We start from the raw sequence: 15,792 nt of genomic DNA, 5'->3' as shown, positions 1-15,792 counted from the left end.
AAATAAAAAGGAGTCATATCTACGCTTATAATGGCAGTACATCAACAGACCAAATGTGAGCCTGAACAAATCAATCATTGCTTGGAACGATATATGACAATTTGAGTTCACTTGGAGAACTGGGCAACCTTCCTTCATGGGAGACATTCTCTTATACAAATCACGTTCATGATTCCATTCCAAAACAAAACTCCTCTCTTGCCCGAAGTCCATGAAGCTGTTCTACTTGATAACCTACTCGTGAGCAGTCTCCTTTCTTCATCAGGACCTCTCCCAAATCTTCTTTCCTCCGACGGCTAGCAACAGTTTAATGTTCATTATATTCTGGGTTCCCATGGAATTTTTTTTTTAAACCAATTGGAAGGTTTATAGTTTCTGAAGAGTTCTCATGAGTCAAAGGATTGGATGTCAATGTTCTCAGGGAGAAGGAGGGATGGTCTGTAACAAACCTGACCTACAAATTTAGGCTTAGGCTGTAGTTGTGTTAACTATCAACAAAAGTTATGTTCACTTATCCACCCACTGCTTATAGCACCATCCAATGGTTACCTCGAAAGCCGGCCTCGAGTTGGCCACATTTCAACCGATGGATCAGGCCGAGGTATTGGTTGAAAAGTGGCCAAATTGCAGGTGTTCGACATCTGATCGGATGCACAGTCCCATGCGCAAAGCATAGGAGTCGGAAATTGGACCTGCTCGGGGGGCTTAAGACTATACCTCTATAACTCTCGTTTCAAAAGGGGGCTGGGTATATATCTCACCTTAACTAATCCAGGAACAAGCAGCTCAGTCTGAGTTGTTGGGATGGATTCGTCAAGCAGCTCCCATGCGCCCTCGTCCCGCCTACACTCTAGGCCATAACCACGTAATGGAATGAAAGAGCGTAGCGGAGGACCCCAAGTCAGCAGCACACCACGGGACGTCTCATTGGCGGACAGGAAACGCGGAGGGGTGAGGGTGTCTCGAGGGTCTGTGGTGGGTACAGGAGGAGTCAAGGTGGTGGGTGGGACACCTGAGAGGCCAAAACAGTAGTGATTATTGAAGACAGAGAAGACCAGCAGTTGTGAGAGATGAGAAGGGGGAGAGACAACCACTGGTGACGAGAGGAGTGAGGTAACCCACATCAAAGACCACTACACAGACAGGTACTGTAGGACGTTTCGGTCTCTCCCGGTTACTCACTCAGAGGAGAGGCGGTCACGATTTCACTGAACGGACCACTCCCCAGCTTGTTCTGGGACAGGACACTAAACTGGTATTCGCCATCCGCCTGCAGGTTCTCCATCAGCAAATGATTGGCCCCAACGGGCGCAGAAAGGGAGATCCACTCGTGGTGCCCGTGAGACAGGCGCTTCACCCTGGCAGCAGCACAACAGACAAAACAGCCAACAGTGGTCAGAGAGAGACTGGTCATGACGGAGATATTAACTCCGCTATCCCGAACCCCGTCACACACATCTGCCGGCAGCATTCCACTTGCTACTCCTTTTTTGTTGTTGTAAATATTAGTCCAGTGGTAGTCTCCCAAGTAGCATACTGACGCGTTTCTCTGTGAAATAACCCACAACTTAATCTGATGAAGTTGTCAGTTGTGCCACAACTAAACGCGTCAGCTACACTAGAATGGGACAACCACTAGACCTATCTTTACAACATCCTCAGCTTATGAATCAATAAATCTACCCAACACAGTGTTAGTAGAACATGAGAGAGGAGCAGTTGGCACAGGAGAGGTCTACTGGGCAAAAATCAGAAATTTATAGACAGGAATAATGATGACGTACTGTAAAAACAAGTAATAGTTCCAGGTATATAAATGTTTTACGGTGGAAGCAATTGTCTGTGCACAACAGACTCAGCAGAAAGCCTCTGACCACCCAGCAATGACATTGGAGAGAGCAATCGGTATATATATACAGTGGCGGAACTATAGAGGGTGCAGGGGGTGCAGCTGCTATGGGGCCCGGCGGCTGGGGGGGCCCGGGCCCCATGGACAAAAAGCACTCCCCTGCACCGTGATGCTTGGTAATTATATTACTATTTTAAAGAGCGCCAAGACCGTCTGTGCACAGAGTAAGGAGCGGGGAGGGGTGCGCACCGCGCCGGGCTGGGGGAGAAGCCGCGCACTTTGAACTGCGTGATGAAGCCTCCCCCCACCAGCACCATAGAGGAGCTCAGCTGACCAGAACAGGAAGCCGGCCCGGCCGGTACCCACCTCCGACTCAGCTCCGGCAGAACAAGCACGCACCCTGACCCCGTCAAAGCTACCAGCAACACATTTGTCCCCCGCTGCCAGCCAGTTTGCTCCTCCGCCTCCTGCTGACATACCCGCCTCTGCCTACAAGAAAATGAAGCCCTACGCATGTTCCCCCGCAGCGGGCAACACAGGTGGGAGTTTGCTTGTATGCATGAAAGCTGCACAGTATGTATGTATGTATGTATGTATGTATGTATGTATGTATGTATGTATGTGAGCTGCACAGTATGTATGTATATATGTATGTATGTATGTATGTGAGCTGCACAGTGTGTGTGTATGTATGTATGTATGTATGTATGTATGTATGTGAGCTGCACAGTATGTATGTATGTATGTATGTATGTATGTATGTGAGCTGCACAGTGTGTGTGTATGTATGGATGTATGTATGTATGTGAGCTGCACAGTATGTATGTATGTATGTATGTATGTATGTATGTATGTATGTGAGCTGCACTGTATGTATGCATGTATGTATGTATGTATGTATGTATGTGAGCTGCACAGTATGTATGTATGTATGTATGTATGTATGTGAGCTGCACAGTATGTATGTATGTATGTATGTATGTGAGCTGCACAGTATGTATGTATGAGAGCTGCACAGTATGTATGTATGTATGTATGTGAGCTGCACAGTATGTATGCATGTACAGTATGTATGCATGCATGAGAGCTGCACAGTGTGTATGTATGTATGAATGAGAGCTGCACAGTATGCATTATGTATGAGAGCGGCACTGTATGTATGTATGAGAGCAGCACTGTATGTATGTATGAGAGCGGCACTGTATGTATGTACAGTATGAATGAGAGCGGCACTGTTTGTATGTAGAGTATGAATGAGAGCGGCACTGTATGTATGTACAGTATGTATGAGAGCGGCACTGTATGTATGTACAGTATGTATGAGAGCGGCACTATGTATGAACGAGAGCGGCACTGTATGTATGTACAGTATGTATGAGAGCGGCACTGTATGTATGTAGAGTATGTATGAGAGCGGCACTGTATGTATGTATAGTATGTATGAGAGCGGCACTGTATGTATGTACAGTATGTATGAGAGCGGCACTGTATGTATGTAGAGTATGTATGAGAGCGGCACTGTATGTATGTACAGTATGAATGATAGCCGCACTGTATGTATGTAGAGTATGTATGAGAGCGGCACTGTATGTATGTACAGTATGAATGAGAGCGGCACTGTATGTATGTACAGTATGAATGAGAGCGGCACTGTATGTATGTACAGTATGAATGAGATATCGGCACTGTGTATGTACAGTATGAATGAGAGCGGCACTGTATGTATGTAGAGTATGTATGAGAGCGGCACTGTATGTATGTAGAGTATGTATGAGAGCGGCACTGTATGTATGTAGAGTATGAATGAGAGCGGCACTGTATGTATGGGAGTAGCAATGTTCTAGAAAGAAAGAAATGTAAATATGAGAGATATGACATAAATAAATAGAGTCCTGCCACTTTGTGGTGGGCAGAAGAGCCTACACATGGTGACCCCCATCCTTAACCCCACCTCCGTCATGGCCTGGAACCCATACAGTTTTATGGGCTGGTGTCCTAGCGATAGACAGTCTGGAGACCTGAGTTGGGGGCCCTTAAAAAAAATTTGCTATGGGGCCCACAAAGTTCTAGTTACGCCTCTGTATATATATATATATATATATATATATATGTCTAGTGTCCGTGCGGCGCCGAAACAGTGCCATCTGTTGGCAGCGAGTGAAACTACATCTACTAGCTTTGGATGCATTTGCTTAGAGTGGGATTATTAGTATATTATAAATGTTAAAAACATTTTTGTACACTGCACCAACTTATAACTGTAGTTTATTCTAATGTGCTCTAATTGGCAATTGGAATATTTCAATAGCTGTCCATAGCATATGATCCACATATAAATCTCTCACTGCGCTTAATGATCCCCAGCATGTGAAAATACAGACACACGGATATCAATAATACACAGATTAGAGTTGGAGAAGCAACCGATTAAAGAGATGAATCTAGTCTGGATACACAAAAAGACAAATATAATAGCTGGTGCATATTTTACATTAGTTTATTAAGAAACTAAATTAACGAAAGCCTCTGAGTTCAAGTTCACCCAGCATCTAGACACCGCGGGGGTGGGCAGTTATTGGCTGCATCAATATTCATGAGAATGCAGCCAATCAGTGTGCTAGGAAAGGGTAACACCCCTGAGGCACTGTCTTGGCATGCATCGATAAAACAACTGTCCTGAACTTGCAGGTTAGACCCATACTTGCCTACTTTTGAAAACTAGTTTTATGGAGATTATAGTTGGTAATAGAAATTTGCACAGCGCCCCATCGAGGGGGTGTGTCATGCTCCATCCAAAGGTTGTGTCTAATTCTATATATGGAGAGATTGTGAAAAGAGATTGTGAACGTGGCACCTAGAAGCGTGGGTGTGCACTGCTACATCTGAGAGGAATCTTGTAAGATGACTTATATCCAAATGTAGATGAGCCCCAAAGCAGTTAGTAAGAGCTACTATACTTGGCAAAGTGCTGGTAAATGGTGCTGATGATTCAATGTAAGTGTATCTATCTCTCATTCCTTTTCCCCAAAAAATGTAAGTGTAATGTGGGCTAGGTGACATGAGGGAGATTGCTAGACTAATGAGGGAGAGAGGGAGATTGCTGTTATTTCAGGGAGTCTCCTGCAGAATGCAGGAGGGGAGGTAACTATGATGTAACAGTGTAATGTGGGCTAGGTGAAATGAGGGAGATTTCTAGACTAATGAGAGAGAGAGGGAGATTGCTGTTATGTCAGGGAGTCTCCTGCAGAATGCAGGAGGGGAGGTAACTATGATGTAACAGTGTAATGTGGGCTAGGTGACATGAGGGAGATTGCAAGACTAATGAGGGAGAGCGGGAGATTGCTGCTATGTCAGGGAGTCTCCTGCAGAATGCAGTAGGGGAGGTAACTATGATGTAACAGTGTAATGTGGGCTAGGTGACATGAGGGAGATTGCTAGACTAATGAGGGAGAGAGGGAGATTGCTGCAATGTCATTGAGTCTCCTGCAGAATGCAGGAGGGGAGATAACTATGTTAGACCTGATTCACAGTCTTTATAAGGGGTGGAGCTTTACAATATAGTGGATCTTTCTAGGAGGAATAAATCAGGTTCTATAATTATTTTTAGTCTTTGCAATTGCACTGATCAAGTAATTTATCCAAAGTCTCCATCTTTGTGAAGACTAAGAAGATGGCTGATGACCTCCATCTGTACACACTGACACATCTCACACCTATGTTAGTAGAAGACAACTCACAGCGGGGCATACCAAACGCTGAACCTCTGGAAATATCCGCCATCAAAGCCGGGGCTCCAGCTGATGTTTACTGCAGATACCAGCTCCTGCGCAGAGACGTTGGACACAGCATGGGGGCTGGTGCCTACAAAGATTACATCAAAACAAAAAAAGTCACAGAACTGGACACTCCGAGCATTGTCACCAGCTCACGCACCGCAGGGCAGTTACTCACCCAGCACAAAGACAGCAGTGCGCGTACTGATCCTGGCCACGTGATTGGCCGCTGTGCATTCCCACAAGCCATGCTCTTCCTTGGTCAGGGGTCTAAATACCAAGCTGCCATTGACGTCCACTTGAGCACCGCTCCTTCCAACCACCCCCAACTGCAGAACAGAATTGCTGCTGTTATTTAGCCAAGACAAACAACTTTATTCCTTGAATTGTGTCTATTATCCTGTAGGCATAGTTTACATGATCTAAACAGATGAATAATAATCTATTACACCATGTGATCATGGCATGTTTTCTGGATTTGAAATACTTTGGATGGAAGGAGTGCAGCTGCTGTAGTACCACACATAGCCAGTAGGTGGCATACACCAATTGTCTGTTCTGTGCACACTGTACATGTTTACCATGTTTTGTGCATAGGATTAGGAACCGAGAATAAAGCATAAACCGGTCCGCATCTTCGGCTTTTTTTATTCTGCTGTGGGACTGTTCCATGGAGCTGGCACTCTTTCTGTAATTCTGATTCCAGACATTCTATTTTAGCAGTGCGTCCCCTTGTTCTAGAAATCCTCTTATATTTATAAACACTGCCTTCCTGATCCCTACTAATCCCTTCCTGTCATATCACCTTTGCCCCCTCTCACCTATAAGCTCCTGAAGCCTTTGTTATGGAGCCCACGCTCCGGTTTCCTTATATATATATATATATATATATATATATATATATATATATATATATATATATATATATATATATATATATATATATATACACACACACACAAACACAGAGAGAGAGAACATGCAAACTCCACACATACAGGTCAAAGATTGGGAATTGAACTCATGACCTCTGTACTCTGAGGCAGCAATGCTAACCACTGCGTTTTTTGGGCCGGTTATAAGTAAATCAGGGGTCTATGATCCGGATTTCATGCAATGATCTATATAACAAACATATTTTACATTAGGAGCTGGGAGACCCAGCATTGCTTTATACCACCTTAAGCTCTTCGCTGAGAACTTGTTACCAGGATACAAATATTCCCCAATTTGTACAATGTCCCATAAGGTAAGGATCCTACATTCAGTTCTAGCCGGCGATATCTCTGTGTGCTGGGATAGATTAGTACTGCCTGTGGCATCTGCCCTCTCACCTTAGACCATTGTATAGAAGGGGGAGGGTCACCCTCTGCAGAGCACGGCACCACCAGCTCTCGCCCCACGTCCTGAAAATACTCATCCTTGGGCAGAACGGTGAACACGGGCGGATCCTGTTGAAGGAACAATTGGAAAGTCAGAAATGACAACAACAAATACACCCACTAAAGGTTTAAAGTAAAAAAAGTTTCAGTCTGTCCGCGTGAGCTTACAATCTAATTTCCCTGCCACAGGTGCACACACGCCAGGGCCAATTTAGTCAGCAGCCAATAAACCCGCCAGTATGTTTTTGGGAGGAAACAGGAGCACCCGGAAGAAACCTCACCCTAACACGGGGAGAACATACAAACTCCAGTAAGTTCATCGCACCCGAGGCCCCAATACATGGTAGAAGCTGGAATTGAGATGACGGGTTCTCTTACCTTCAGAATAACCTTGGTGGGGAGGGAGATTCCGGCGGTGCCATAGCTGTTGTAGGGGGTACAAGTGTATGTGCCAAGGGCATCGTCGTTACCGGTAGCTATCACAATAGAACCGTCTTCTTCCAAGTACCAACCGGGGAACTGGTAACAAGAGAACAGGGCATTAACATCACATTACCTATGGTTCTCGTATTAAATCATTCTTAGCCTGGGCACAACTGGGCGTTGGCAAAGCCCGATGTTAACACGTAGAGATTGGCTCATTATCAGACAATGTTATCATGTAGCCAAAATAAGACGGTGGCTTTGCAAAACTACAGGTGCCACCCCCACACGCTACATGTTGTGCCCTCCTTTGGGGGAGAGTCAAATTCCTTGGCGCCCACCCCGGTGCAAGAGACGAGTACTCCCAGGTCTAGGGAGCGCATTCCACACAGCCCGTAAAGGATGTTTTTCAAAAGTATCTGGTTGTTTTGCCGACATTCAGAGCGTCAACAGGTTCTGAATGTTTCCAGTAAGAAGATTGACATGTTACAAAGGCAGCAATCGATGGTTAAAATGTCGATACCAAAACAATGTCAACAGCAAAATATTGACATGAGGGTTTTTTTTGTAGATTTTTAGGGTTAGGTTTAGGGCGAGATGTTTGGCATCAATATTCTGATTGTGTCTACATTTTTACCACGTCGACCTAAATGGATGTCTGCATATTGATATTCAACCAAATGAATATGTAGCTCTTTTATCGACATTCTGGTGTCAGCAGACAGTCATGCCACACCTCTTTTTAAAGGATATTTGCAACGGGTGAAAATACGGAATGCGGAATCGGTATACATCGTTCCAGGGGAGGATGCCATAACAATATATTAGATCTGGTGAGAGTCAGTCACAACGCTTACCTTGCGGAGCTCCAGCGGGGCACCGTCCTTTGTCCAGTTGACAAACAACAAGGGTGGATTGGCTCTGGCTGGACAACTGATTACACCCCTCATGCCAATGGGCAAGTAGGTCTCTGGGGGCATGTCCGTCACATACGCTGGATCTGATGGCGAAATGGCACGGATTAAAGAATGTTTCTGAAAACGGCAACATAAGGTATAAGGACAATGCTGTTTATTTTCTTAGATTTCAAACGATTTAACCCATCATTTTCCCAGGTGTAAGTGTATAGGGACGTAAAGCGGTCATTTTCTCATCTGAGATATCTGAGGAAAAAAACAAGGCCGGTGGTGATTTGGATTTACGTACGCAGGACGGTGAGGTAGGCCGAGGCAGACGGCGACTTCCACATGCCGTTGCTGGGGATACAGGTGTATTTCCCAGAATCCTCCGGGGTGACCTGTTGCAGCAGAAAGCTCCCGTCCACCAGGATGCGGACTCTGGACTGGAGACGGCTGAAATTTAGAAGGGTTACAGGCGGTCACAGCGGAACCAGACAAACGAGTCTCATTTTAGTCACATTGCTGGTCATAAATGAAAACGTTACCGTTTAGGGCCGCTGATGTCCCTCAGTATGTACATGTTCCTATGTTTATTTAATGCTTTGTTTATGAGGATGATGCTGCTGGATATAGATGTTACGTCTATACTGTGAGGTAAGCATGGGGGTAAATGTGAGGCTGAGGTGCGAGGTTCAGTAACTGGAGACAATACTTTCTTTGTTCTATGGAAATGAAAGTTTCCGGGCAGCACAAAGTTCCACGGACGCAGTGCTGTATTACAGGCCTGGCTATAAAAACCGGGGTGCTAACCCCAGGTCTCCGCCAAACTCATGGGTCCCTCACCACAATATTAGTTGGCTGCATTGGGGAGAGCGGCTCAACAAGCACAATTCCGATTGGGCAGAGCTTTTGCACCCTCCAGGTTCTGCTCAGACCAATAAGAATCCATATTCTGGGAGATTTTTGTTATAACGCCAGCTATTATCATTGAGGGTAGGGTGTACTGAGTCTGGCCTTTTTGGTTGCAGGGAGAGATCTGTTCACCCTGTAAAAAATGCTGAGGGACGGCCTCCTCACTTCTGGCCTTCACCGCATCCTGAGATAAAGGCTGACACCTGCTGGAACCTCACCTGAGGAGATAGACGTTGCTGTTGCCGTGGAACCAGCTGTAGGTGAGGTTAGCCGGATAGGCCTCGGCCTGGCAGGTCAGAAAGGCATCTTGGGAAACATTGACGGTGATGTTTTCTGGAGGGACGACGATGACGGGCGGACCTGAGGAGAGACGCGGACATATAGTGACAATATAATGAGCGACTCCTACCAGCCATCCTGGAATGGTATACTATGTATTCCTACACGTGGCAAGAGGGCGTAGCGGGAACACAGTATTCAGTCAAGCCTTATATGGCGTGCCCGTTTCCTACCTTGGACCAGAACGCGGCTCGTGTGGGTCACCTGTCCCTCGTTGCTGGACGCATGGCATGTATACACGCCTGCGCTGGAACGCTGAACCCCGTCAATCCGTAACGACCCATTGTTAACCTTTGTACAACAAGATAGAATAAATGTCAGAAAATAAGTCTAGGTCCGTACTTGTTGGATACATTAAATACCAACTATCCAATAGGCCGCGTCAACCTGCGACATGGGGTCCTATGGCGGATGCACAAACGGTGCAGATATACAAATAAGCGTCTTCCCTTATATATTCGGTGTCCGCAGCTGACATTTCAAACAAAACAAACATTTAAAAGAATATTATTCTCCTGGGCGCAGCGAGTGCCAACGTGACGCAGCCCGCGACAGTTTTATGAGCATTCAGCCAATCGGTGGGCTCGGAGCTGATGCCTTATTCTGAAAGGCAGACTCCTATATCATTATTTATTGATAAGCATAACATGAGATCATTTTGTGGTGCTGCAGAGCGCTGTGATACAAGGAGTGCGCTGTGCCGGGCACTAGGGGGCAGCAGAGCAGCAGAGAAGGCTGTCACCACCTCGCAGGGCACAGTTGGTGACAGGGTCTTTTGTTGTGAGGCGGTGACACAATGCACGCCGCTGTTTTGTGTCTATGCCGGCACAATGCATGTTCTGATGAGTAAACAGGGATATGCGGCGACTGCGGCGGGCAGGCGAGGCAGACGGCATCCAAGGACCACACAGCGTAGTGTTTACTGTCTGCATGTGGGGCAGAGCTCCCATTGTTAGCTTGTAAGCATGTCTGATTGTTGTATATGTGTGTGTGTGTGTGTGTGTGTGTGTGTCTACTAGTCACACAGGTATATAGCAAAAACCAAATATATGTGTAGAAAAAGGTGACATATATATGAAAAAATACAGCACATTATAAAGGCGTTCCGGTGTATTACCGGGGAAAGAGGTCACTCGCGGATACTCTCCATAGAAATTATCAGGGCCGCGCCAATTCAGTGCGTAGGAATTCCCACACTCTGACCAATCAGAGCGGCACTATTCATTCCTATGGAGATTGTCCGCAAGTAAAGCCTTATCGGGTGAACGTCTGCGAGCAGGGCCCTCCTACCTTTCTGACCGTCTGTAACTACTCATCCCTGTTTCCAACTGTACAGTGCAACGGAATTTGCTGCGCTATGTAAGAAACGTAATAAGTAAAGGATGCTGCCACCTGTGTTTGTACAAGTGCCACCATGCCTATAATATCTGCTCATGTAGTCTTATTCTATTACAAGTGGCGAGTTGAAAGTCAGCGGAAACACACCAGATTCCCGATCCACCTGTCACCTGCCCTGGTGTGTCTCCCTGTGTAATAGGCCGTACTACAGGAAACGCCCTCTCCGCTCACACTTGCCTGGATCTTGTCCCCGCTCTCTATGATGACATCATCTCGCTTCCATGACACAACCGGCTGCGGGTTCCCATACGCCAGACAAGTGAGCGTCAAGGTGTCTCCGACACGCACCTCCACGTGCATGGGTGGAGTCTCGCGGAAAGCGGGTGGAGCTGTGTGGAAATACATAATAGATTATTATTATTTGTGAGTAACATGGCTTATAGAACGATACGATTTCTTGCCTGCACGGTGGGTATCGTTACTTAGTACGGTATCACTTCTATAGCTCACACCTAATCACAAAGTTATGTCCAGAACAAGCTGGTACAGGTTAGCTGTGTTTCTTATTTCTGGGATTCACAAAAAAATTGTGGATTTTGGCAACAAATTTTCGGCATCATACTCTACTGGACAGCTGCAAACATTACGTCACTAGCACGTTCTATATGCTGGACACACAGAGAGATCAGGTCATTGATACATCCTATATGCTGGACACACAGAGAGATCAGGACACTGACACATCCTATATGCTGGACACACATAGAGATCAGGTCACTGACACATTCTATATGCTGGACACACAGAGAGATCAGGTCATTGACACATCCTATATGCTGGACACACAGAAATCAGGTCAATGACACATTCTATATGCTGGACACACAGAGATCAGGTCAATGACACTTCATATATGCTGGACACACAGAGATCAGGTCAATGACACTTCATATATGCTGGACAAACAGAGAGATCATATAGCAGCTAGGTGCAGTATCAGCTACTTTATTCTGGGAGAGATATCCGCAGCAAGGAATGGCCGAACATGCGTACAATCGGCGCTCTGTTGGTTAGGTCTACTTGCTGAGACATGGGAAGATTACCCTGATATAAGAGGACCACCCTAAAAGGTGAGTATTGTTTCATTAATTATATTTTCCAGGTGTCGAAGTAAGGAGAGCACCTATTTGCTGAGTATTAGCCCCAATCTACCAAACAGAGAGATCAGGTCACTGACACATTGTATATGCTGGACACACAAAGAGATCAGGTCACTGACACATCCTATATGCTGGACACACAAAGAGATCAGGTCACTGACACATATATGCTGGACACACAAAGAGATCAGGTCACTGACACATCCTATATGCTGGACACACAAAGAGATCAGGTCATTGACACATCCTATATGTTGGACACACAGAGAATTCTGAGGTGCGAACAAAGCACTAACAGCAAGGTACTGGGGAAAACACAATAAATCTCCTTATTGCTTTTGAATGAAGGGCAAATACCAGCAGCTTTTGCATGTAGCACACACATGCTGGTTAGCTTTATTTGTACGCTGCAAGGGTGGAAATAGGACAGACCAAATCGACCTCTCTCTGCACCTGTTACATCCACCCCCATGCAGTGCAGCATGGTGTTACCCAGGTTCTTAGTTACTGGCTCTAAGGTGGGACATTCCCCCTCTTACAGCTACCTCTCTCTGCACCTGTTGCATCCACCCCCATGCAGTGCAGCATGGTGTTACCCTGGTGCTCAGTTACTGGCTCTAGGATGGGACATTTCACATCTTACAGCTACCTCTCTCTGCACCGGTTTCATCCACCCCCATGCAGTGCAGCATGGTGTTACCCTAGTGCTCAGTTACTGGCTCTAAGATGGGACATTCCCTCTCTTACAGCTACCTCTCTCTACACCTGTTACATCCACCCCCATGCAGTCCAGCATTGTGTTACCCTGGTGCTCAGTTACTGGCTCTAAGATGGGACATTCCCCCTCTTACAGCTACCTCTCTCTACACCTGTTACATCCACCCCCATGCAGTCCAGCATTGTGTTACCCTGGTGCTCAGGCTCTAATATGGGACATTCCCCCTTTTTACGGCTACCTCTCTCTGCACCTGTTACATCCACCCCCATGCAGTGCAGCATGGTGTTACCCTGGTGCTCAGGCTCTAATATGGGACATTCCCCCTTTTTACGGCTACCTCTCTCTGCACCTGTTACATCCACCCCCATGCAGTGCAGCATGTTGTTACCCTGGTGCTCAGCTGGCTCTGAGCTAAGACACGCCCCCTCACACATATACCCTTTCTCTGCACCTGTTACACCCACCCCCATGCAGTGCAGCATGGTGTTACCCTGGTGCTCAGCTGGCTCTGAGCTAAGACACGCCCCCTCACACATCTACCCTTTCTCTGCACCTGTCACATTTGCCTCATCTGTCCAGCCTCACCTTACTCTAGAATTATTATTATTATTACATCTATTACTTATAGTGTATGATCAAAGAACATTATTCTATGCACCATTGGAGCCACGGGCAATTAAGACACAAATCAAATAAGCTTCCAGTGTTCATTTACTCCAGGGGTAGAAATCAGATAGCAGCAGCAAACTGGCAATACTGACCACTGCAGCACTGGTCAATGCACAACAGACACGCCCAACTATAAGCTCCTCCTTCTCTATAGACTGGGGTATAAATACATGAGTGTGCTCAGTAGGCTCTTAGCTGGGGACACACTTTGTGGTTGACAGGCCTAAGGTTGGCAGGGTCGGAAGTTCGACACAAGCATTAGGTTGACAGTCAAAAAGGTCGACAGAACATACTGCTGTAGGTTCAGCCCCATGTCTCTAGAATATACATGGCTTGTGTTAGGTGCAGCTTTATACGTAGTGATGAGGTGCCCCACACGGGAGACACACGGATATAGCCAGCCGGCAATGCAGGGGTTAATAACACACGTGTGTCTAGACAGGCAGGTCCGTGTGGAGCCGTTTTCCCGGAGGTGATCCCCACGTGTTTACACAGATGTGGCTTGTGGGAAGTCTTCTTCTCTGTTACATGCCAGTTCCCGGGAACAGCTGCCGGGGGAACCCAGAGGACAGATACCCCGACACCTTGTACTTTATTGGGGGGGCAATATCCCCTTTAGTGTGAATGCATTTGCTGCGGAATTACCTTGTGAAAGGGGAAAATAAACATTAGTTGTATTAATATTATTACTGAATGTATATTGCACTAGGCACTAATTTCACCTCCTATATAGTATGTCCATTGTGGGGTGATGTTTGGGGCGTGGGGACTCCCTGAATTGCTCTGACTGGGCTTCTTCCAGGCACCACAACTACAGCGCCGTGGCTGGGGCGGTTTGGATGTGTCTATACGAGGTTACCTGTACTACAGCGCCGTGGCTGGGGCGGTTTGGATGGGTCTATATGAGGTTACCTGTACTACAGCTCCATGGCTGGGGCGGTTTGGATGGGTCTATTTGAGGTTACCTGTACTACAGCGCCGTGGCTGGGGCGGTTTGGATGTGTCTATTTGAGGTTACCTGTACTACAGCGCCGTGGCTGGGGCGGTTTGGATGTGTCTATACGAGGTTACCTGTACTACAGCGCCGTGGCTGGGGCGGTTTGGATGTGTCTATACGAGGTTACCTGTACTACAGCGCCGTGGCTGGGGCGGTTTGGATGTGTCTATACGAGGTTACCTGTACTACAGCGCCGTGGCTGGGGCGGTTTGGATGTGTCTATACGAGGTTACCTGTACTACAGCGCCGTGGCTGGGGCGGTTTGGATGTGTCTATACGAGGTTACCTGTACTACACCGCCGTGGCTGGGGCGGTTTGGGTGAGTCTATACGAGGTTACCTGTACTACAACGCCGTGGCTGGGGCGGTTTGGATGAGTCTATACGAGGTTACCTGTACTACAACGCCGTGGCTGGGGCGGTTTGGATGTGTCTATACGAGGTTACCTGTACTACAACGCCGTGGCTGGGGCGGTTTGGATGGGTCTATACGAGGTTACCTGTACTACAGCGCCGTGGCTGGGGCGGTTTGGATGTGTCTATACGAGGTTACCTGTACTACAGCGCCGTGGCTGGGGCGGTTTGGATGAGTCTATACGAGGTTACCTGTACTACAGCGCCGTGGCTGGGGCGGTTTGGATGAGTCTATACGAGGTTACCTGTACTACAGCGCCGTGGCTGGGGCGGTTTGGATGTGTCTATACGAGGTTACCTGTACTACAGCGCCGTGGCTGGGGCGGTTTGGATGGGTCTATATGAGGTTACCTGTACTACAGCGCCGTGGCTGGGGCGGTTTGGATGTGTCTATACGAGGTTACCTGTACTACAGCGCCGTGGCTGGGGCGGTTTGGATGAGTCTATACGAGGTTACCTGTACTACAGCGCCGTGGCTGGGGCGGTTTGGATGTGTCTATACGAGGTTACCTGTACTACAGCGCCGTGGCTGGGGCGGTTTGGATGGGTCTATATGAGGTTACCTGTACTACAGCGCCGTGGCTGGGGCGGTTTGGATGAGTCTATACGAGGTTACCTGTACTACAGCGCCGTGGCTGGGGCGGTTTGGATGTGTCTATACGAGGTTACCTGTACTACAGCGCCGTGGCTGGGGCGGTTTGGATGTGTCTATACGAGGTTACCTGTACTACAACGCCGTGGCTGGGGCGGTTTGGATGAGTCTATACGAGGTTACCTGTACTACAACGCCGTGGCTGGGGCGGTTTGGATGTGTCTATATGAGGTTACCTGTACTACAGCGCCGTGGCTGGGGCGGTTTGGATGTGTCTATTCGAGGTTACCTGTACTACAGCGCCGTGGCTGGGGCGGTTTGGATGTGTC

General features: G+C 47.2%; 2 protein-coding genes across 4 annotated transcripts in view; both read right to left on the bottom strand.

Moving 5' to 3' along the window:
• The window catches only part of IGSF9 (immunoglobulin superfamily member 9), a 72,677-nt gene that overhangs the window by 20,976 nt on the left and 35,909 nt on the right, over nucleotides 1-15,792 (bottom strand). For both annotated transcript variants that reach the window (XM_083167734.1, XM_083167735.1), the window contains exons 5-15: nucleotides 11,153-11,304; nucleotides 9,751-9,868; nucleotides 9,457-9,598; nucleotides 8,634-8,779; nucleotides 8,285-8,427; nucleotides 7,383-7,523; nucleotides 6,957-7,073; nucleotides 5,801-5,951; nucleotides 5,587-5,710; nucleotides 1,183-1,358; nucleotides 762-1,012 (exon numbers count right to left, since the gene is read on the bottom strand). In XM_083167734.1, the coding sequence (XP_083023860.1) occupies nucleotides 762-1,012; nucleotides 1,183-1,358; nucleotides 5,587-5,710; nucleotides 5,801-5,951; nucleotides 6,957-7,073; nucleotides 7,383-7,523; nucleotides 8,285-8,427; nucleotides 8,634-8,779; nucleotides 9,457-9,598; nucleotides 9,751-9,868; nucleotides 11,153-11,304 (1,661 nt within the window). The remainder of the gene's footprint in view (nucleotides 1-761; nucleotides 1,013-1,182; nucleotides 1,359-5,586; nucleotides 5,711-5,800; nucleotides 5,952-6,956; nucleotides 7,074-7,382; nucleotides 7,524-8,284; nucleotides 8,428-8,633; nucleotides 8,780-9,456; nucleotides 9,599-9,750; nucleotides 9,869-11,152; nucleotides 11,305-15,792) is intronic.
• The window catches only part of CFAP45 (cilia and flagella associated protein 45), a 129,924-nt gene that overhangs the window by 96,892 nt on the left and 17,240 nt on the right, over nucleotides 1-15,792 (bottom strand). The window lies entirely within an intron of this gene.

This window comes from Crinia signifera, chromosome 12 (genome assembly GCF_055691185.1).
Source record: "Crinia signifera chromosome 12, ASM5569118v1, whole genome shotgun sequence".
NCBI classification, from domain to species: Eukaryota; Metazoa; Chordata; class Amphibia; order Anura; family Myobatrachidae; genus Crinia; species Crinia signifera.
The sequence above is the reverse complement of the archived record's forward strand: the minus strand, read 5'-3'. Positions and strand labels throughout refer to the sequence as shown.